The sequence below is a fragment of the Sebastes fasciatus genome, chromosome 19 (genome assembly GCF_043250625.1).
Source record: "Sebastes fasciatus isolate fSebFas1 chromosome 19, fSebFas1.pri, whole genome shotgun sequence".
NCBI lineage: Eukaryota > Metazoa > Chordata > Actinopteri > Perciformes > Sebastidae > Sebastes > Sebastes fasciatus.
In genome coordinates this window covers 14116127-14138858 of record NC_133813.1, presented here as the reverse complement: position 1 = coordinate 14138858, position 22732 = coordinate 14116127, and the positions used below count along the sequence as shown (strand labels likewise).

Below are 22732 nucleotides of genomic sequence, written 5' to 3'. Positions count from 1 at the left end.
ATCACTTTGGAAGATTAATATTTGAAAACGAGCGATCACCTTGTGAAATACGATGCATTGTCAGACATCAAATTACCCGACATGAAGTTGTATAGGAAGTAAATACAATTAGCTCGACCTGCCGTAACATTTAAATGCTGCATCAGTTCTAATAAAACAATAATATATATATATAATATGGTCAGTAGGTAAACTGAGGGGGGACAAAATCGTCTATCAAAATTAGGTAATTTCTTATCTCGATAACGATATATATCACGATATAGCATGTTTTCTGTTAAATCAATACATAAATAGTGTATATGAAATAACCACATTGTAAAACCTATTTTTGTATACTCCTGTCTGAATTAAATACTTGACAAATGAAAAGCACTGAGTTTTTTTTCTAATTTAATTAAGAACTTTAGTGCAGAATGAACATAACGTTTTCAGTGAAATTGACGCTGTCCGTGGTGCTGAAGTAGCAGACCGATTTGTAGTTTTCTCTGAGTCCAACCCTTCTGTCAGTTTGGTCTTGGATCTATAATATTCTCTAAACTATATAAGTACTATATATAGCCTATTGAATATAGTATACATAATAATATAACGTAAGGGGCCTTTGTGCATATTGATCACTTTTAATACCTCTGTATTTTTACTTAAATTCAGGACATCCCAGTGCGTAAGATCTGGCAGTATCTGGTGGTGAGGTTGCAGATTGCAACCACCTGAAGCCTCTCCCGTGTGCCAAGCGTGTTGAAGAACTATGGTGGCCGATGCAAACACACGAATGACCCTCTCTAGAGCCAGTTGTTGTAAGAGTAGAGTGCTTAGAGTGTGTGGCTACGTAGGAAGTGAGTGGTGAAGCCAGAGAGATAGCGAGTAACGTTATCGACTCCGGCCCAAGCAGGAAAAGTTAACAGTGTTTGGTTTGTCCGTTCTGGGTTATAATGTAGAAACATGGTGGTGCAACAAGGCAGACTCCGTGAAGAGGACCCGCTCCCTATGTAGATATGAACGGCTCATTCTAAGCTAACGAAAACACGATTCTTAGTTTCAGGTGATTATACACTAAAGAAAACATACTTATTAATGTCATATTCCATTTCTGCAAATAGATCCCCCGAAATGTTACACACTGGTTCTTTAAGTACAATTTTGAGGTACCTAATACTTGAGTATTTCCATTTTCTGCAGCATTACATTTACTACACTACATTTCAGAGGGACATGTTGTACTTTCTTACTACTTTTTTCCACTACATGTATCCGACAGCTATAATTACTAATTTAGTTACTTTACAGATTAAGATTTTACATACCAAACATGTGATTATAAAATATGATGCACTGTTCTAAATTAAACTACCCAACAGTACTATATGCAATTAAAAACCAGCTACAACAGTAAAATGCTACATACACATTAATGCATCAGTAATAATAATTCAACATATAATATACAAAAGTATAACACTCACATTTTAAGTAACACTTTTACTTGCAATGGAGTGTTTTTATATTATAGTATTGATGTTTTAAGTAAATGATCTGAATACTTCCTCCTCCACTGAATACACTGCTTCATGCCTCCATGTCTTGACCAAGTGGGGCAGTTGTACCTGATAAGAAGAGGTCGGTCTCACACCAGTAGCACTGATGTTCATCACAGCTCACACAGCTGTCATCACATGGAACGCAGGTCATCTCCTTTTCCACGCCGTACGTCTTAGCCGGGCAGTTTTTGTAGCAGCCATCCTGAAAACTGATAATAAAAGCAGCAGTCTATACTGGCGGTTTTGCCTCTCACACACACAAAACCACTCCACTCGCACAGCAAAAAAAGAGCTCTTTTCATTCTAGTATAGAAGTGAACTGAAAGGCAGAGCGAGTGCAGAGAGACGAGATCACACATGGCGACAGTGAGGCACACAGCCTTACTTGTAAAAGCCCTCAGTGCAGGAAAGGCAATGCCTGGGGTTATCTGTTGAAAGCAGACAAAAAGCTCAGCTCTCCTTTTAAACAGGAACTACCGGGAGAAAACCCTTGAACATGGTCGGCAACACGCTGACGAGGAGAACTCCCGTCTCCCGTAGGCAGCGCTCATTTTTGGGAAAAACTTTAGTATGGCTTCTGAGCTGTGACTTACACAAGACGCACTTCCTGCAGCCCTCCTCGCAGGCCATGCAGTCGTCGTAATCTGGATCCTCCACCTCCCCTGAGAGAAAAAGGAAAAGAGGGTGAGACAGCGAAGGGGACAGGTGTGAGACGATACTTTTCCAAGGTCATCTTTGACCTTGTAGCATGACGGATATGAGAAAACCAGCTCATAAATAACGCCGTGACCTTGTTTACCTTCTCCACACTCCAGCTTCGCACACACTCCATCAGAGACGTAGTAGGACGAGTTACACATGAGGCAGTGGGTGGGGTTGTTGCAGAGGCGGCAGTGGTCCAAGCAGGGCTCACAGCTCCTCTCCTTGGTGTGGTAGAAGGCCTCGGGACAGGCGTCCACACACAGGCCTCCATACAGGTAACGCTCCAGTCCAAACTTATCTGGAGGACAAACAGTAAAATCATGTGTGATGTTTAACTTCCTAGTCATGAATTTGGATTTTGTTTCGATTTACTTGTTCAGCCCTCACCAGTGTCACAGCTGGTACAGTTGGCCGGCCCTGCGTCCACACAGGTGGCACAGGTGTGGTCACACAGGTGACACTGGCCACCTGACTGGTACTTGCCCTTTGAACACTCCACCACGCAGTGGCCCACATCCAGAGCCCTGCGGCCGACAACAACATACAAACCAGTTTTTCAGCAGCAACACCACAAAATCAGCAGATATGAATGATGAGCTGAACTCATTTTACATCCCAGCATGCAACATATGTCAGAGTTACACAGATGAAGCTGAGCGTGTTGACACAGGGAGGGGTGGGGATGGTTTAAATTGGGAGGCAATGAGGGATTTTTAGACTGATGATTATTTGAAAATCGAATTTCTGATATACAATCGATCTGCTGATGAGCAACATATCAGCAACACTAACACTGTATACAGTCAATTACTCTCATTTGTCATACATTGTTCATTGGTTAAATTTTCTTCTGACAACTGACCACAAACGGCACATTTTATGCCTTATTCATATTCAATTCAATCCAATCAATTAAAATGCTATTCCACTATTTTTACATTAATCAATAAATTCTTTAATCTATGAAATGTCAAAAAAACTGAAAAAATGCCGCAATTTCCCAGAACCCAACGTGACTTCTTCAGATGCTTTGTTTGTTGGACCAAAAGAACAAAAACTACAGATATCCAGTTTACAATTATTAGAAAAGCAGAAAATCTCTCCCTCCTGAGAAGCGGGAACCAGAGCCTGGTTGACATTTGTCTTTTACTAATTGTGCTTGAAAAATTACTGAAGCGATTTATCAATTATCATAATAGTTGCCTATTATTTTCCTTTCAATCGACTCATCAATTAAGTGACTGATGTTTTCAGCTGTGCATCATTTTCTTAGACATTCTGTTTAAAATTAGAGAAGACTCTGGCTTTAATAACACACACAATTAATGTTCTGTTATACAGAATTTGTCAGCATCTTGCTCACTTTGATTGTTACCAACACATTTGTGAAATATGATTATTTGCTACTCTACATCCTGGTGAAGCACCGTTTTTCACTCAGAGAAACAGTGGGATGTATTAATTTCCCCTCTGACCCTGAATCTAAAAAGTCAAGACCAACTCACCGTGAAGAAACACAGCTGATGCAGTCTTCTCTTTGCGGCCCTGTGCACTTCAGACACGTTGCATCACACGCGTGGCACTCTCCGTCACCGTCCTGGTACTCTCCTGATAGATATGCAGCAAGAGAACGACGCTGACTCAGACATGAATAACCATCTGAGGCGTAGATACCAAAAGGACCCAAGCCACACATACAGCACGCCAAACAGCTCCATGCTAAACATTTTTATTTTCTAAACACGGCTGACTTATGGTTGACTCAGAATGAAGATATTACATTGTAAATATACATATATAGATATAGAATGCCCATAAAACAGCCTTGATACTCTCAAACATTAGCAGCTGTTGTGTATATATATAAAATTGTATTTAAGAAGTTAGAGAAGTAAGAACTGAATGTGTTATATTTATCCAGCAGCGGTGAGCCAACACGTAATAGAGGAAGAAGATGGTTGACTGACCGTCTGTGCACACAGTGTTAACAACACACGCTCCCTCCTGCAGGCTGTGACCGCTGGAACAGCTGCTGCAGTTCCCCCGGCTCGGCGCCACACAGGTGAGACAGCTGGCGTCACACCTGAGGAGGAGAGCACCGAGACTGAACACACAAACGCACATATTGCCCACAAAAAAAACACAGAGAGGAATAAAAACAAACTACACCCAAACAGGCACACAACTACAAACAGCATGAAAACGAGCACAAACACACACACACACAGGAGCCAAGCACCAGAATAAGGCCTGCCATCAGCAGATAAACAAACCACCCACACCTGAACACACACCAGTGAGCTCACCTCCTACATATCCTGTGCCCATCAGCTATCTCTGGGTTTGGCTCTGTGGCGTAGAAGCCAGCACTGCAGGAGGACACACACCTCCACTCCTCCATCAAGTAGCCTTCTGCACAACGGTTGCATGCCGCAACACCTGCACCTGATGTCGCATGACGCAGGACCAAATATGTTTTTAAATGGATAAAAGACACAGAAGAGTACTGCAAACAATACCATGGCATGTATTTTAAAGAGGACCTATTATTCTTTTGTGCTTTTTTCCCTTTAGTGCGATATGTAGTTTTTTGTGCATGTAAACGATCTGCAAAGTTACAAAGCCCAAAGCTTAACATTTTCAATTATAACAGCATGTGGCCGTGGCGAGCAACATGATGTGATAGAGATTGTTCGGGTTCAAAACTAAAGTTGAAAAATAATTAGTCCCAACAACAATATGTTTTTTCCTCTGAGGAAAACTCTCTACAGGACTCCCAAACTGTCAGTGCGTCATAACAGGGATAGCCTTGTGATTAAAGGAGGAAAAAGTAGTGAATGTTATAAGTCCTGATTGTCACAGCCTCTAATACACCCCCCTATAATAATGTCGTCTTTCTGATCCAACCAGTGGTCAAATGCGCCACAGATGCGCCAAGTTAGCCATCCTGATGAAAACGCCTATGGCGTGTGCATATTAGTGTGTGCATGTGCACATACACGAATGTGCGCATGCATTAACGTGCGAGTGCATGAACGTGCGGTACACTTAAAGGGTCCCGGTTTGAGGGACAATATGGTCACCCTATGCTAGCGGCTAGTTTGGTACGCCCTCAAACAAAGCTAGTTATAGCGGAGCAGGAGCGGAGTCTGAAGAGTTTGATTCAGCTGACCAATCAGAGCAGACTATGCTTTTCGGGAAGGGGGGAAGGAGCTCAAACGGAGCGTTTTAGACAGAGGGTGAAAAGAGGTGCTGCAGCACAGCCGGTTTGAGAAGAAATATTGAACATTAAAGCATGTAAACATGTTCTAGTAGAAAGCCCAAAACACCAGTATGCACCTGAAAATAAGCATATCAGGGCCTCTTTAATGCCATTTAAAGATGTTTTCATACAGTTCATGACCCTTGACCTGTGCTCTCACCTGCACAGGTAGCGCAGGCCTTATGACAGGGCTTGCATGTGCCTTCCTGTTGGTCGTGGTAGAATCCCGCCGTGCAGCTCCGCTGGCACCGGTTCCCCTGCAGACTGGAGAGGGCGGAGAGAGCATGTGGCACCGTGACACACACAACCAATCATGTGATACCGTGAAGATGAATCATTGCCTTTTAGACTGTAGACTCAGTTTTCCAACCCACAGTACACCACCACAAGTACTTGACGAACTGAGTCAGTGAACACAGTATTCCGGAAACTTCTAACTCAACAATATGGTGAATTTGACAGGGAAGTTTTGTTTTCTTGGGATGATACTGCCAAATGGAAAACATTAAGAAACATTTTTCTTTTTGAGCTGTGTGTGGAAAGGGAAGGAAAACACATTCTTTTGTTAAAAACATTATAGTATTTTGTAATTGTTATGATGCTGCAGAGGGTGTGTGTACACAGGGAGAATCAGTATTCTCAGCAGCTGGAAGAGAAGGAGCCGTGTTTACCGAGCAGTTAATTCAAGCATCATCGGAGAATTTGTCTCACCTTGTGTCTGGTTTGCATTCTGTGCAGATGCTGTAGGAGGTGCACTTCAAGCAGTTTTCACTGCACTTTCTGCACATATTTGCATCTGTGGGGAAATCAGACAATACACATGGAATGCACATCAGAGCGATTAATCAATCTTACTCACACACCCCTCAACTGCAGTTACATCAACTGACTATTCATTAGCAGGCTCGTATGCAGCTGTTTTCCACACAGCTCTTCTGTAAGCCACAAATCCTTAAAAGTTCACTGGAGGATGCTCCTTCTGTATTGTTAAGTATAATTACTAGGGATGTCAAAGTTATCTCTTTAACTCATTTCTTTGTTGTGATTTTTAGGTTGTAGCGGGCTCAGATTAAAAGCTAGAGTGAAGATTCTGGCATCATATGAAACTAGAAAACCATGTCATACTAGCTTGTCGTGAAGGAGGCTAAATAACACTTCAAACTTGAGCTAAATTTTGGAGAGGAAAAACTGTCATGGCCATTTTCAATGGGGTGCCTTGACCTCTGACCTCAAGATATGTGAATGAAAATGGGTTCTATGGGTACCCACGAGTCTCCCCTTTACAGACATGCCCACTTTATGATAATCCCATGCAGTTTGGGGCAAGTCATAGTCAAGTCAGCACACTGACAGCTGTTGTTGCCTGTTGGGCTGCAGTTTGCCATGTTATGATTTGAGCATATTTTTTTATGCTAAATGCAGTACCTGTGAGGGTTTATGGACAATATTTGTCATTGTTTTGTGTTGTTAATTGATTTCCAGTAATAAACATTTGCATAAAGCAGCGTATTTGTCCACTCCCATGTTGATAAGAGTATTAAATACTTGACAAGTCTCCCTTTAAGGTACATTTTGAACAGGAAAAATGTGCGATTAATTTGTGATTAATCACGATTAACTATGGACAATCATGCGATTAATCGCAATTAAATATTTTAATTGATTGACAGCCCTAATAATTACAAAAACAAAGTGACAACACACAATTCATAAAAGCGTCTAACCGTGGTCGAGGTAGTAGTTATCCCCACACGTGGCCATGCAGGAATTGGTCCCCTCAGTTAGATGATGACCAGGTTGACAGGAAGCGCACTGGTCACTGCGACTCCCGGTGCAGCTCTCGCAGGAGGAGTAGCACCTCTTACAACGCCGGCGGTCGCCCCAGAATCCCCTGGGACACTCTGATACACACATCCTATTGAATGGACACGGACCAAAGCACATAGAGGACAAGAGGTGTAACTCTCTAAATGAGAGGGAGTGGAGAAAATGACTGTCTGGGTCCATTTTCACCATCATATTGTGGCAACTATTTGTGTTAAGAATTTCAATTAATATACAAACATGTGGACTAAATAACAGCCGATTCTTTTTATTTGCAATATGTGTGAGCTATATGCTCTGCAGCAACAGCATCACCACATACTGTACACTGCATTCTGGATCTACAAACGCTGTGTAATCATGCTAACCTTGTGTTGTTCTTGAACTTGAGAAAAAAGTTCAAACACGTGACACACTGCTGCGGGCTGGGCCCCTCACAACCATCGTCACTGCATTCTGGGTCGCAGGGTCCTGGAAGGGCAAATACTCGCAAAGTCACTGCACCATCATGGCAACAACAGAGAAGTTATTCAGATTGCTGATATTTACATTGAAAAAACGACCTAAACTAACATAACATGCTGTCTGAGAGGTCTGAGCTACAACATGGGGCAGCTTAATACCAGCTGAGTACATGACTCACCATTGTATTCTTCAGTGAGGTCACTCTCCATCGGCATCTCAGCCGATCGGGCTCGCACACGATGCCTGGGACACGGCGGCTCCGAGGTGCCATATATCACCAGGGACCACTCCTTTAGCGTCCCTATGAAACAACAGAGGAGCAGGAAGAGAGCGGGATGAGAGGCCTGTCCCGGGAGGCCTGCACTGTATTTTAGCTGCTGTTCTAGTTGAACTTCGATGTATGTTTCATAATACTGTGATGTTACAAAGAGGAAGAGCAGACCTAGTTTAGTGTTGTCTCTCTTCAGAGAGGAAGTATCCTGGATGTTCAAAGTCCATTCCCCCGCTGCCTGCTCCCCCCAGCTGTGAGTTGTCATCAATTCCCACCTCTGAAATCCCTCGATGGAGTCGTCGAGAGGCCTACAAACCAAAACATTACATAATCGCCATAATACTACCACTACTGCTAATTCTACTACTACCACTACTGCTGCCAATTCTACTACTACCACTACTGCTGCCAATTCTACTACTACCACTACTGCTGCCAATTCTACTGCTGCTAATTCTACTACTACTGCTGCTAATTCTACTACTACCACCACTAATGCTGCCAATTCTACTACTACCACTACTGCTGCTAATTCTATTACTACCACTACTGCTGCTAATTCTATTACTACCACTACTGCTGCCAATTCTACTACTACCACTACTGCTGCTAATTCTACTACTACCACTACTGCTGCTAATTCTACTACTACCACTACTGCTGCCAATTCTACTACTACCACTACTGCTGCCAATTCTACTACTACTGCTGCTTCTAATACTACTACTATTGCTTTTAATACTACTACTGCTGCTGCTAATACAACTACTACTGCTTTTAATACTACTACTACTGCCTTTAATAGTACTATTACTGCAGTTGCTGTTTAAACTAACACTACTGCTGCCAATTCTACTACTACTGCTGCTGCTAATACTAGTATTATTGCTTCTAATACTACTGCTGCTAATACTACTACTATTGCTTTTAATACTACTACTACTGCAGCTGCTTCTAATACTACTACTATCGCTTTTAATACTACTACTGCTGCTGCTAATACAACTACTACTGCTTTCAAAACTACTACTACTACTGCCTTTAATAGTACTATTACTGCAGCTGCTAAAACTAATACTATTGCTTTTAATACTATTGCTTTTAATACTACTACTACTGCAGCTGCTTCTAATACTACTACTATCGCTTTTAATACTACTACTGCTGCTGCTAATACAACTACTACTGCTTTCAATACTACTACTACTACTACTGCCTTTAATAGTACTATTACTGCAGCTGCTAAAACTAATACTATTGCTTTTAATACTACTGCTTTTAATAGTACTACTAGTGCTGCTGCTAATACAACTACTACTGCTGCTAATTCTACTACTAATAGGCTACTGCTGCCAATATTACTACTGCTAATACTACTACTATTACTACTACTGCTAATAATATACTACTGCTGCTGCTATTGGGGCTGCTGCTGCTAATTCTATTACTGCTACAACAACTATTACTACTACCATTAGGCTACTATTACTACTACTACATTCATTGTTGATATAAAATATTGATTAGAGCAGCTTCAAACAGAGTACTTGAGTAAATGTGCATATTTAAATCACAGAGTTATCAGTCTGTCTTGTTGCTATATATGCTGTATTTTTGACATTGCAGTTTGTGGAAAGTAAGAAACTGCTTTTAGTTGAAAATTGACAGAAATTAATTTTGCTCAGATTCCAGTTCCCTGAAACACCATATGAGCACGACTCCAGTATTGTTTGCCAAAATCCCATTTTCCCCCCCCCTCTAATGTGACAAGGTGCCAAAGTGAAGAATTTAGCACTGTGGAGAATTATGCTCTGCTTTAAACAAAAAATGTTGCTCATGCATCACAGTAAATGTAGAAACCATGAGGTGAGGCTATAAGGAGAGGGCTGTTAATATTTCCCACACGTTCTGCCCGTGATTGAGCATTGCTCTAGTTACCTGTTAGCCAGCAGCTGCGACACGGTACCTGAAGGTGACGTGAGAGTAATGGAAAGGTCGCCGCGACGACTGTGAGTGATGGTAACACGGACGACGACATGCTCCACATAAACAACGTGCTGCAGGGGCTCGCCGGAGCAGCCTGTACTCTCACACACGGACGTCAGCGCCGAGCCGGGATGAATAGTTCTGTCATGAGACGGAGACAGAGAGAGAATAAAGACACGTAGTGAGTGGCAGAGATAAGAGAGGAAGCAAGAAAGTTACAAGGAAAGGGAAATGAAAGTGTATGAAAAATGTAAGAGAAATCCATGCGAGAACGCAGACAGGAATAGATAAAAGGGTGATAAAAGCGGAGGAATCAAGGGAAGCCCCGACTCAAAGCGGCGGTGTCTTGCGGTGCAGTTGGTGTGATACCTGCTCAGCTGGATGGGAGCCTCCTCCACACACTCGTGCTGTGAGGGGACTCGTTTCCAACGCTCGGCCTCCTTCACCATGCCCTCAGCATCCAGCAGGCCAAAGCCATACAGGTGGCTCACTGACACACACACACACATATATATAGCACATTAGCTGGGGCATAAAAGGCGCTGCAGCTTATAAAAAACCATCACGCACTCCTGGGACTTTGTAGGCGTTTATTACTGTTCTGCTCACAGTATCTCATTAGTTTGTATACTCGCTGCTTGATAGTTTCCCTAAAAAGAGCTGAGAGAACAGTTACCAAAAAATATGCTTATCAAGCTTATCTTATTAATAAGAAGTTTTGAGAAGATTCAAAAGACATCATGTAATTATTTTTTATTTATCCAAACTACTTGGTAATACTGAGATCTGTTGGAAATTAGAAATGTAGCAGAAGTCCAGTGGGATCACCTTTGTATCCGGCTCCATTAACGCGCCAGTCAGGAGCAAGAAGATGATGAGATTTTGATGTTCGGACAATAATGTGCTGCACATCCCTCCAGGTTAGAAAAGGGCTGAGAAAAGGTCAAAACATCATGCTCTTATTGCCCGATCAAACCAATTAACGGTGCATGAATGTATGGATTTTGTGTGTGTGTGTGTGTGTGTGTGTGTGTGTGGGAGAGCTGCTTACTTGGCGTTCAAAGTGAGAGCGATGACGCCTGCAGCCATGGAGGAGGAGAGCGAGGTCTCTGGTTTAGCCCGGCTGCAGCTCTGCCGTGGACCCAACGTCACCTGTCGAGGACACCAGATCCTTTTAGCTGTTCAATATTTAACAGAGTTCACCTGGCGTTACACAGAACTGTGCTTTTCTTCTGTGCTGGATGGCCTTAATGGAGCAGACTTACATGAGTGTTGAGTTTTGGGCTATATACTGCAGCTACCTTTAGATGCTATATTTGACAACAATACAGCTGTACCGTATTGTATGTACCATATTTTATGACGTTATCGCTCCCCAAAAAATTGGGGACATCACATCTAATATGCTTCAAAAAGCCTAAATTAAATTGACATTTGTTACAAGCTGGTTTACGTCTCAGGGACATGTGAGATCACTCAGAGACAAAACCAACACTGGTTTATTAAACTAATTGGAAAAACGTAGATTAAGCTGATGGGGTTTGGAAATGATTATTGCCAGGAATGCATGACTGTGTTGTTGGCATGTTGTCAGGTGTGCTAACAAAGAGATCCTGCAGAAGGAAAAGCCCTTGGTAAGCCCGAGGCCAGAGGAGCAGCTCTCAGTGTTCACCCAATTTACTCTAATGAGCCACCCAACTCTGTTTACCAATGACCCCTGCAAATCACATGAAGGGAGAGGTGAATCTGCCATCCTACACCCTCTGACTCCAAATTTATATAAATAAAACATTTTTTTTTCACCTGACAGAGATACTGCTTTAATAAATATGTTGAGTCAATTTATTTTTTTATTTGTTTCATTGATATGTTTCCCAAAAGCACTGCTCCTACACTACACGTAATTACATACTGTATAATTACGGTCTTTCTTCCTGGTGGGTTGCCATGCAAAACAAAGATTACTGCCAATCAATCAGGTAAAACAAAAGTGATAAGTAGGTAATTATGTATTCCATAGAGGAATATCTCTTCCAACTTTAAGAAGCTTGTCATTTACCCATATTGTCTATGCCGGCATGCTACTGTAGGCCTCTTGAGTCTTTGGCTTTCAGGATGTTTACAAAGGTTCCTACTGTATAATTAGACACGCTGCAACTGCTGGGGTACGTTACAATGCAGCTCCTCTTATGGTTTTCAGAGCAAATGAACTATAGGCTCCAAAAATACTCTGCGCCTGTTGAAGTGAATGGGGGGAAAAAAAGCAACATTCCACATGAGATTATAGACCCCATAACCTTATAATATACAGTCTAACTAGCCAATTTAACCTCTTATTGTGTCTCATTTCAAAGTTATTGTTGTACCAGAAAGAAAGTTCATAGAGAGTGTCTGGGGAGTATTTGCTTGATTGACAGGTGTCTCAGACCATCACACTCAACTGCAGAAGCCCCAAACACTGCTCCACAGAAACTGTGTATTTTGTGGCTTTAAGCAGCTGGATTGACGTCCCTTAAAGTTCAACCAAAGTTACAAATATCATCATCAAAAATGATTCAAGCGATTTTCAGATTTTGTTGTCTTTGTAAATATATCAGTAAAAATATCCTCCAGCCTCACAAGTACTGCATTTAACATAAAAGAATATGCTCAAATAATAACATGGCAAACTCAAGCCCAACAGGCAACAACAGCTGGTGGGCAAGTGGACATGTCTGTAAAGGGGAGTCTCGTGGGTTCACATATCTTGAGGTCAGAGGTCAAGGGACCCCTTTAATAATGGCCATGCCAGTTTTTCCTCACCAAAATTTTGCGCAAGTTTGGAGCGTTATTTACCCTCATTTGTGACAAGCGAGTGGTTGGTACCAACGGATTCTTTAGGTTTTCTAGTTTCATATGATGCCAGTATCTTCACTCTAGCTTTAAAACTGAGCCGCTAAAACTTAAAAATCTCAAGTTGCATTAATGTGTTAAAGAAATGAGTGGTGTTAAAACTAATTTGCATTAACTTTTACAGCCCTAGAGAAAATGCTTTCTTTCTAAAAATCTTAGATTAGTTACAGTAAAGCAATGTGCAGATTGTGCTTGTAACTGGTGACTGAGATGGAGCAGTGTTATTTAGTCGTTTAGATGAAGTGAACAACACAAACGTCCTCCTATTCAGACCCATCTCAGCACATCACGGCCCTTTCGGTACTTAACAATCACACTGAAGGTGTTTCTTATGTTGCGCACAGCCTCTACTCACCATCTCCTCTGTCTCCCCTCCAGTGGAAGCTGCCGCGAGTGTGGAGGAGCACTGCTCCAGGTAGTCTGGCTGGCTTCCACGTCGAGTGCTGCTGCTGCCGATAGAGATAGTGTAGATACTGCTGCTGTAGCCGTCACAGGAGCAGTGGTCACCTCTTCGCCCTCCGTTTCCCGACGCCCAGACAAAAACAGAGCCCCTCCCGTGCCGGCCCTGAGATTAATCGGGGGAGCAGACAGAGGGGACTAATTCATTAATGATATTTACACATTGATAAGGAGAAAAAAGATACGCCCTTGAAGTAAATATACAGCCGCAGGTAGGACACAGACATAAACAAACACACAAACACATCCAGCCTTTTTCACACACAAACTCTCTCACTGTTTTGATGCCATTCTGTAAAGCGAGACGAGTTAGAGGCCCGGGTCCCTCCAACGTGGCGCCGTCATCTTCTGGCCCCCAGCTAGCTAAGTAGATATCAATATACTGCGGTCTGAAGCTCAGTGATTGGGCCTCCACAATGTCTGTCACATCTCCATCCAGCATACGGATGCCTACAGATGGAGATAATGTTTGAATATACAAAACTTTGTCCTCCAGAAGTCCTTCAGCATTCCAGCTTCACACCGTCACTTGGAACTCACCGCCTATCCGCGCGTGGAAAGAGACTCCAACCGTGCAAAGGGAGTTATTTGCAGCCGCGGCAACCATCCCCGCACACTGTGTCCCATGGCTTCAGAGAAAGGAGGAGAACATCAGAACATCAGGTTAGATGCATATGCATGAGGAGAAGACGGGCTATTTCCGTTACATCAAACCAGTGAGAGGACAGAATTCAGACTGGGGTATTTGCATATCCATATATGCATGTAATTACCGAAACATGGGAAGAAAAGCGTGCATTAATTAAAGTTGGAATTACGACGGAGGAAAAACTGCAAAACAGGTGCAAAGAGAAATCTAAGAATAAGAAGTACTCACTAGTTAGAGGCGTTGTTGGAATAATTGGGAGAAGGGTCTTCGTCTTGTCCGTTCACATCATAACTGGCGAGAGGATCCTGAATCACATGGATAGTAAGCAGCAGCACATTATGAGACGCCGGCGGCTATCTGTCTCTGTTTCATCAGACAAATCACAAAGAGCATTATTCACCAGTCCGCTCCACAGTTAAGTGGATCAGACGTTTAATGTCCATTCCAATACTGTTGGCCGGCCTTTCCCAACCTTTGGCCCAAAAGCTCTGCCTGCAATATCTGTCTCAGCTCTGCGCTCTTACACTAAGAGCTCTGCCAAATAGCTTATGATTAATGCCCCCCCTTCCCGAGAACAGCGTCCCATCCCAGGGCACTTACATAATTTGGCTTCAGATCCGGATGCGCTCTCTCAATGCCATCATCTAGGACAGACACCACCACACCCTTCCCAGTATACCCTCTCCTCCAGGCCCCCGCAATGTTCATGCGAGACTGGCAGCCTTTGGACTCATCACTGCAGTGCTGTGGAGCAAATAGTGGGACATTCAATTTAGCCCCTGGGAGTAAAGAATAAATCAGGGTCTATTCTAGGCTCTGTCTGTCTGGGTTTATGTGTCCGTATTTCAGACTTTAGCTCAGTAAAAGGAAAATAAATCTGACTCACAGTGTACCACAGGCTGCTCCACGCTGACTCGTTGTAGGGCAGCGTCTGGGTGCGGTCGGACTGAGGATGAGCAGTGGGAAGGTGTTTGGTCTTTGTGTCGATGGAGTAGATGTGACTGGCTCTGGAGCTCCTCTTTGCTCTTATCAGGACCACCTGCTGTTGGAGCCATTCCACCTTAGAAAGGAAAACGCAGGGCACAAATGTAGACAGATATATAGCTGCATGGCTCAGCCTCAGTGGGGTGGTAGGTCACCGAAATATCTCAGCATCTATTGTATTGATTGTCATGAAATTTGGTTCACACACACACACACTCAGGATGAATTGTAATAACTTTGGTGATCACTTAACTTTTGATCTAGATCATCACCGAATTTTTAATTTGTCCAGTGTTTTGGTTTATGACCAAATACCTGCACAATTAACATTCAGCCTCAGCTGTACTTTGTGTTTAGCATTAATTAGCAAATGCTAAACTAAGATGGTTAACATGGCAAGCATTATACCTGCTAAACAGCAGCTGTTGCATTGGCTCTAAGAGACCTGTTACAGTAGCATGGCTGTAGATCTGACTGTTTTATTATGACCCTGTTTGGCATTTTATTCCCCTGTTAATGACTCTTGACATCTTGAGGGTTTTGTGCATGTGATGATGTGAGGAGATGAGTGTGTAGACGGGGTTAGCACATGAACATGTGTGTGCTCATGTGTTTGGAGGGAGGGAGGGAGGGAACATGCTGCTGATTAATAATCCAGCAGAGTCTCCTCATATCCCATTACTATACCTTGGTCTCCTTGGCGACGCTAACAGACACCTCTTTGTTGGACACGGTGGACCTCTTCGCCGTCTCGTGGTGGCGAAAACTGTAATAACTCTTCAGGCTTCCAATCTGGTGAAGCAGACATTAAATCCTGTAAATTAATTTGTTTTCAGGTGGAGGCGTGTTGCTCGTCCTGCTCTGTCACTGACTGTACTAAACAGCTGTTAAATTATGAAGCGGCCTTCACTGGGTTTCATTAAGGCGGCTACCTTACACCTGTGACAGTTTTTCAGGCAACCTGAGACACCAGCCACACTGCTGCTCATGTGTGTGTGTCCATAATGCCATGACGTAAACACATTTTTTGTAATATATAAGAAAAGGAAGTCTGGTTTAATATAAAAAGTGTCATAAATTGACTATTTTCTGTGACTGACAAGAATAAATGATGGTCCTAATTTCCTCCCTGAGGGTTCTGTTGTGTTTCTGACCTCAGTAATATAAAAGTATCAGAGGGTCTTCCTGGTTCATATCACCCGGAGTGAAACATGGACCCAAGACCTGCAACTTTCATTACAGCACCTCTCCCCAGGGAGAACATGTGTTGAATTTTATGGGCCTGGCCTCTATACCTCGCTCCGTTTTATTTATTTGCTTTATTATTTATTGATTCGGTTTTTATTGGGTCATTCTGTGGCTATATTGACCTCTCAGGTTTGATTGATTTCTGTTTTTGTTTATTATTATTATTTCTTTAGTAGTAAATGAGTTTCTGACTGAAATGGCCATAACGTGCTGGATCTTTGAGGTTTAACTGTTTGGATAATTAATTTTATATGGTCAGGGGGGGTTAGAATAATGAAATGAAGGCAAGAGGTGAGAGAATAAAATGTGATTTAATTTTTTTTTATTTGGCAGCTTGGTATCCCTCTCACACCGACCAACATCCCGGCAGGCTAGTAATGTAGATGAGCAGCTGCTGACTTCCGATATAAAAAGTTCTCCAGGACTCCTCCAAAGTAAAAACTTCCAGTCCTACTGTAATAATAATTGGGCTAATATTTTAACTTCATTCTGCAGTAATTTAGCGGCAGTTTAGTACTACCTCTACCAGTTAGGCTTATTACATTTTTATAATTTTAAGCAGCTCTAAAAATTAAATTAAACATAACTCTAGTTTATGCCAAGCAGATGGCAGACAATGAATGTATTACATCTATAGAAAATAGTTTGTCCCTGTTGCTATAAGATACCTTAATTAGTAAGGACAGACACTTTTTGAAGCCAGCGTGCTACCTCAGCACACAGCATTTTATATCCATTTATTCAACCTGGATTCAGTCCTCACCATCGAGTACCTGCTGCTTCTTTTAGTGGAGCTTCTATTGTGCATTGTGTTTTTTCTGTAAATATGTTTTAATATACCCTTTTTAATAACAGATTTTTGCACATGCAAACCAAAGACAGATTTCTGCCTTTTGCATAAGAATGCACCAGTGTTTTATTAATAATCTGTATGACTCACTGTGTGGAAGTGACTGGGATCATTCTGTTATGTGTAAGGCAACATCAGGCTAAAATATTGTTTTCCTCCTAACTTTGTAAAACAAAATGTAACAAATTAATACATGGATATAAATTTACTGAATTATTAATTATTATTAAAAAAATAAATTGTACACCAGTAACTTAGTGATAAAAAATCTTCAACATTAACAAGATTTACAAATTTTGCATTTTTTTAATGCAGCAAGAAATTGGTCAAAACTTAAACAGGAATTACAGTATATAATGTATATAGTATATTAATATAGAATTGAATGTTGTCCCCGATACCCGATCCAGCTATTTCAGTCAGTATCGGCCCGATATCTGATCCGGTATCGTATCGGTGCATCCCTAGTTTTGCACATAAAAAAGTAGACAAAAAAAGTATTCTATTCTACTCATTTATTGCACTTAAACTAATAAAAATACAAATATAACACAATTTTTTTGTCACTACGCCAGTTGGATATTTGCAATAATATTGTTTTATATGACATTACAGATGTCTAAATAGGGCACGGTTAACCTCTGATTAAATCTATATTGAATACTAATCTTACAATTATTAAGTAGTGGTGAGTTAGAGAAGTTTTTTTTTTAAGATTTGAGACAATATTATCAGCAACAATCATTATATTGTACACTGGATTTAGTCTAGATGTGTTTGTGTCATTAGTTGTGCTGTAGTGCTGTGATGAGTTGTGCTGTTGTGCTGTGATGAGGCCTGGAGCTGGTTGACTAAGAGGCCTCACACACACACACACACACTACAGCAGCTATTCACATCAACACACTGACAGACTGAGGAATTAAACACTTTAAGAAGAAGATTAAAAACTACTAACACAATGTTGTTTGGTTACGATTTCCCAGAAGTCTTTATAGATATTTAAATCAATATCCTCCTCAAAAACAGTAACCATACACTTCCTTTCAACACACACACACTTGTCTTTTTATATATTTACCGTATTGTTATTGTTGTTTTTATATATATATATATCTTGTCCTATTGTTTGTTATCACTATTATGTAGTCATATTATTTATTTATATTAATCTTGTCTCTAAAGGTGGAGGTTTCAGATAAGCCCAGTGTTTTTTTTTTGCCTCTTCCTGCACTGTATATTATTCATTTGTTTTTTTGTTATGTTGTATAGTCTTAAATTGTGCAAAACAAATAAACAAATAAACAAAATAAAAAAAAAGACAACAATTGAGATCAAGGCTGCGCATGCTCAGTGTGTCTTAGTTGGATGTTGGATGTTGGAAGACACTCACCTGACCCATATTAGTGAATCCATATTTCTGTGCTATCCTGTCCACAGACTGTCGGTCTCCTCTGACTCTCGTCGCCCAGTCGTTGGTGTAGATGGTTGCATTACAGAAGTGGAGCAGAGTTGCCATCCACAGCGCCACAACAACACGCAGCATGACTGCACAGAAACCTTCCTCTAACTAGACGGAGACCTACAGGTGTGCTTCACGCGCCGTCCCTGCACACCTGCACACTGATGAGCTCCTGCCTGCCGAAAGTGCTTCTCATTGCCGGAATTTGACGTCCGATGTCGTGAAAAGAAAACATCAGGTGTTGTGCAGGAACAGGAAGGATGTTGTCAAGTGAGAACAAGCAAGATATCAAGTGACTGCTTCAACATGGGAGCCACGGATCAGATGTCCTTTATGTCCTTTATGTGGCTGCCTGCAGCCCAAAATGTCCTTATGGTGCAGCTCGTTACAGTTTTAATTAAATAAACCGTCTTTTTCCTCATTAATTGTCCTTGTTAGTGACATTTTCAACATGGTTAAAAAATGGCCAAAAAAACTCCCCATAGATACTGCAAATTACAATAAGCATCTTTATAGGCCTCAACAATTTAATCATAATTTAAATTGACAAAGCGGCATAAAATGAATAAACTACATTATTATTAATAATAATAATGATTAGAAATGTTTTGCAATAGAACCATCATATTATTAGCCCCCATCACATTACATAGTGATATAGTATTGTTTATCCTCTTGAGTCATTGGTGTACATGGTCCAAAATTATTTGTTTTCATAAATATAACAAAATCCAAACTGTTGCACAAGCCTACATATTTAGCCTATCTTCATTAGAATCACTAGTGGAAAGTAACTAAATACATTTACTTACTTCAAGTCCTGTACTTAAAGGGACAGTGTGTAGGATTTTGTGGTATCTAGTGGTGTGGTTGCAGATTGCAACCAACTGAGTACGCCGCCACTCACTCCTCCCTTTCCAAGACTGTGGTAACGTGAGCCGCCATGTCCAAAACCGTGGTAAAGCTGTTCGCCTCGCTCAGAGGCCATCCATACCACAACAACACCACTTTAGGAGCGACGTTACGTTACCGCAGTTTTACAAGCTTGTCGGAGAACCTTCAGGTAACGTAAAAACGTGAAAGGCTCTCTCTAGAGCCAGTGTTTGGTTTGTCCGTTTTGGGCTGCTGTAGAAACATGGCGGAGCAACATGGAGGACTCCGTGAAGAGGACCTGCTCCCTAATAGATATGAAGGGCTCATTCTACGCTAATAAAAAAATGATTCGTAGTTTCAGGTGATTATACACTAATGAAAACATTCTGCTAATAGATCCCCAAAAATGTAACACACTGTTCCTTTAAGTACAGTTTTGAAGTAGGCTACTTGAGTATTTCCATTTTATCTAAGCTATACTTCTACTCCACCACATTTCAGAGGAAAATATTCTACTTTCGACTCCACTACCTTTCTTTAAGAGAAGTAGCCTAGCTATACACATTGTTTAAGATTAATCAAGTAGTTTTGATTTTGTGATCCCTCACAAAAAGAGCCATGTCTAGTTGAGGCGCCTTGTCACATGTTTCAGATGTCTATGAGTTGTAAGCATTTCCATCAAAAATGTATTTCCTATCTAAATTTCTCAGATGGTTTCATTTAACAGTTTGAGGCCCAATGAGTACTTTTGATACTTAAGGTACATTTTGATAATAATACTTCCGTACTTCTTCTTGATTTTGAATGCAGGACTTTAATGGAGTATTTTGAGATGGTATTGAAACTTTTACTTAAGTAAACAATCTGAGTATGTCTTCCATCACTAGAGCACAACGTTGGTATGAAAAGGTCACAATGGACTGATATTAATGATCTCTGTGTCATCATCAATACTCCGTCTCACAACGCTGTGTACTCAGTATTGAAGTATTTGAGCTATAACACCCTGCACATTCATTTTTCACCTCCTTTCTCCTGCAGGAACAAACCCTTATCATTTTGTGAAAAAGAGGAAAAACAGCACTAAAGCATCTGTGGAGTGGCTGCTTTGTCTGCTATAATATGAAACACATACATAATGATGTCTAAACTGATTGTTTGGTCTGTGTGATTTCAGTATTAAAAAAAGCTTTATCCTGAACCCAGAGGATGTGTTCAGGATTTTGGAGGAAAAAATATTTGAAAATAATATTTCCCCTTGAGGCAATGGAATATTTTTGTTGTATTATTTTTTGGCCACATGCCTTTCCCCTTGGCACCGCAGCAGTCTGTGCATTGTGAAGCGATATCCCTGCATTTAAAAAATCCACTGCTTTAACTGGGTCAATCTGAAGCAATCAGAAAAAAAACCTCCTTCATGGTGCGTAAGAAGACCATCACGATATTCTTAAATATTAATGTTGCAATTCTACACAGATGGGAAAGACTAGAAACTTGAGTGGTGATAATTTGCAGTTAGAGAATTGAGAAATCATTATATGTGTTGGATTATAATAATACAAATCTGTGGGTTGTTGACTGCTGCATTGACATTAATAATACCGTATTTTAAAGGAATAGTTTCATAAATTACCACTTCTCATCTAACTTTCACAAAATGTTGAGTTCAATATGTTATATTAGTGCCCATACAGTACATATTTCTAACTTTTTTTATTAGATATTTGAATATATATATATATTTTTACATCTATTTTGATACAAAGTCTGGCACAGGACTAGTCGCTGCTTTTATTTCCCACAACATCAAATCAGCCCTAAGAGGCTGATGCCTACAACTCCTCTTAATTAGAAGGGGATCCTCTGGACAACATGCATCATATTATATGAACCTCATCTACCTGCCACACACATAACCGGTCTCCACTGGCATCATTATATGACTAATGCTGTGGCATTAATTGGAATTACTGCCCCGGAAGAATTCCATTAGTAACATAACAGTAATGTGTACTGATGATCATTTTCACCAGGCTCGCTCTAACAGTTCTTCTTGAATAATCACACACAAAGATTCAGCTAAAATTAACAAACTGGGACATGTTGCATCACATATTCTGGTAATCCCTAAATTTTCTATCAACTCCAGCCATTTGCATTTTCTCCATGTAATACAGTGGTAGCTGTAAACATTCAATATACTCTGGCACTGGATGAGAAGTTAAGACTGGATTTCTCTGCTACAATATAAAGAGATGAAACAGAGCTCTGCAGCTTTGTAGATCATAGAAATGATTTCATTTAGTTCACCTCCTCCTCAAGTTTCTCCTCCACTTTCTCCTCACAACTGTTTTTCACTAATAACTCTAAGCAAAACAAGTTGTTGTTTACCAATACGCACTTTTTTTGCACCAGATTTTGAGAAATAATTTATTTATATGTATTTGTTTACAGATAATTCTCCTAAAAAGGCGCTAGAACTGATCATCAATCAAAGATAATGCAAGTAATAATAAGATAATGTTGAGTTTAAAGGTTCATTGGAAATGGTGGATTGAATATTATGTCAACATAAACATTTTTATATCAAAACTATCACGTCTCTATCAAGGAAATTAAAGGTGATTATTGGCTGAGTTCATTATAATGCATACTAAAATTATTATAGAAAGCGTGATAACCAATTAAATCATAATTTATTATTTGCAGGATGATTTGAATTAATACTAGTACTAGTCTGGAGAAGTTTTTTTATCAGGTAATGTTCGAAAAAGCAGGATATTGATTGCTAAGACCACTTCGGAGCTGTAACAGAAGACCTTCAGGTAAATGCAAGCAGCGACCCCAATAACAATAGAGTGCTCCAAGATGACATATTTTTGTAGGCCAACCAGGAAGTTAGCATCTCCCTGGTTCCCTCGACAAAAAGCCAATGGGATCCTTCCATTGGGTTTTGGATTATTGCAGAAAATAAACTCTGTGGCAAACACATGTTTATGAGACTTTTACACATTTTGTTCAGTAAGAAAATCTTCACAAATGAACACCACTTTTATGATTTGTGAATGCAATCGGCAGAAGTAAAAAGCTAACGTTAGGTTATGAACGAACTACATCATGGTCGCATTAGCGTGAGTATACACAACGAGGCTGTAAAGGAGGACGAGTCGGTGTGATGACGTTTAGTAGTCTCATTTAGCCACTTGTTAGCAAACGCCTTTTTTAAGACACATAAAGGCTTCAAAATTCACGAGTGGGGTATTG

The 22732-nt window shown here is 40.8% G+C and overlaps 1 protein-coding gene across 1 annotated transcript in view; it reads right to left on the bottom strand.

The window, feature by feature from the left end:
* pcsk5a (proprotein convertase subtilisin/kexin type 5a) overlaps positions 1 to 18983 on the bottom strand; it is a 29362-nt gene extending 10379 nt beyond the window's left edge. Inside the window, exons 1-26 of the mRNA XM_074618195.1 lie at positions 18527 to 18983; positions 15723 to 15827; positions 14938 to 15111; positions 14652 to 14795; positions 14280 to 14356; positions 13943 to 14031; positions 13680 to 13852; positions 13299 to 13508; positions 11103 to 11203; positions 10880 to 10983; positions 10421 to 10541; positions 10004 to 10192; positions 8237 to 8373; positions 7973 to 8095; positions 7698 to 7800; positions 7230 to 7420; positions 6217 to 6301; positions 5666 to 5769; positions 4550 to 4688; positions 4211 to 4326; positions 3749 to 3851; positions 2631 to 2767; positions 2341 to 2541; positions 2135 to 2203; positions 1927 to 1969; positions 1608 to 1750 (exon numbers count right to left, since the gene is read on the bottom strand). Coding sequence (XP_074474296.1) covers positions 1608 to 1750; positions 1927 to 1969; positions 2135 to 2203; positions 2341 to 2541; positions 2631 to 2767; positions 3749 to 3851; positions 4211 to 4326; positions 4550 to 4688; positions 5666 to 5769; positions 6217 to 6301; positions 7230 to 7420; positions 7698 to 7800; positions 7973 to 8095; positions 8237 to 8373; positions 10004 to 10192; positions 10421 to 10541; positions 10880 to 10983; positions 11103 to 11203; positions 13299 to 13508; positions 13680 to 13852; positions 13943 to 14031; positions 14280 to 14356; positions 14652 to 14795; positions 14938 to 15111; positions 15723 to 15827; positions 18527 to 18679 — 3334 coding nt within the window. The 5' untranslated portion in view covers positions 18680 to 18983. The remainder of the gene's footprint in view (positions 1 to 1607; positions 1751 to 1926; positions 1970 to 2134; positions 2204 to 2340; positions 2542 to 2630; positions 2768 to 3748; positions 3852 to 4210; positions 4327 to 4549; positions 4689 to 5665; positions 5770 to 6216; positions 6302 to 7229; positions 7421 to 7697; positions 7801 to 7972; positions 8096 to 8236; positions 8374 to 10003; positions 10193 to 10420; positions 10542 to 10879; positions 10984 to 11102; positions 11204 to 13298; positions 13509 to 13679; positions 13853 to 13942; positions 14032 to 14279; positions 14357 to 14651; positions 14796 to 14937; positions 15112 to 15722; positions 15828 to 18526) is intronic.
* Between the last annotated feature and the right edge of the window lie 3749 nt (positions 18984 to 22732).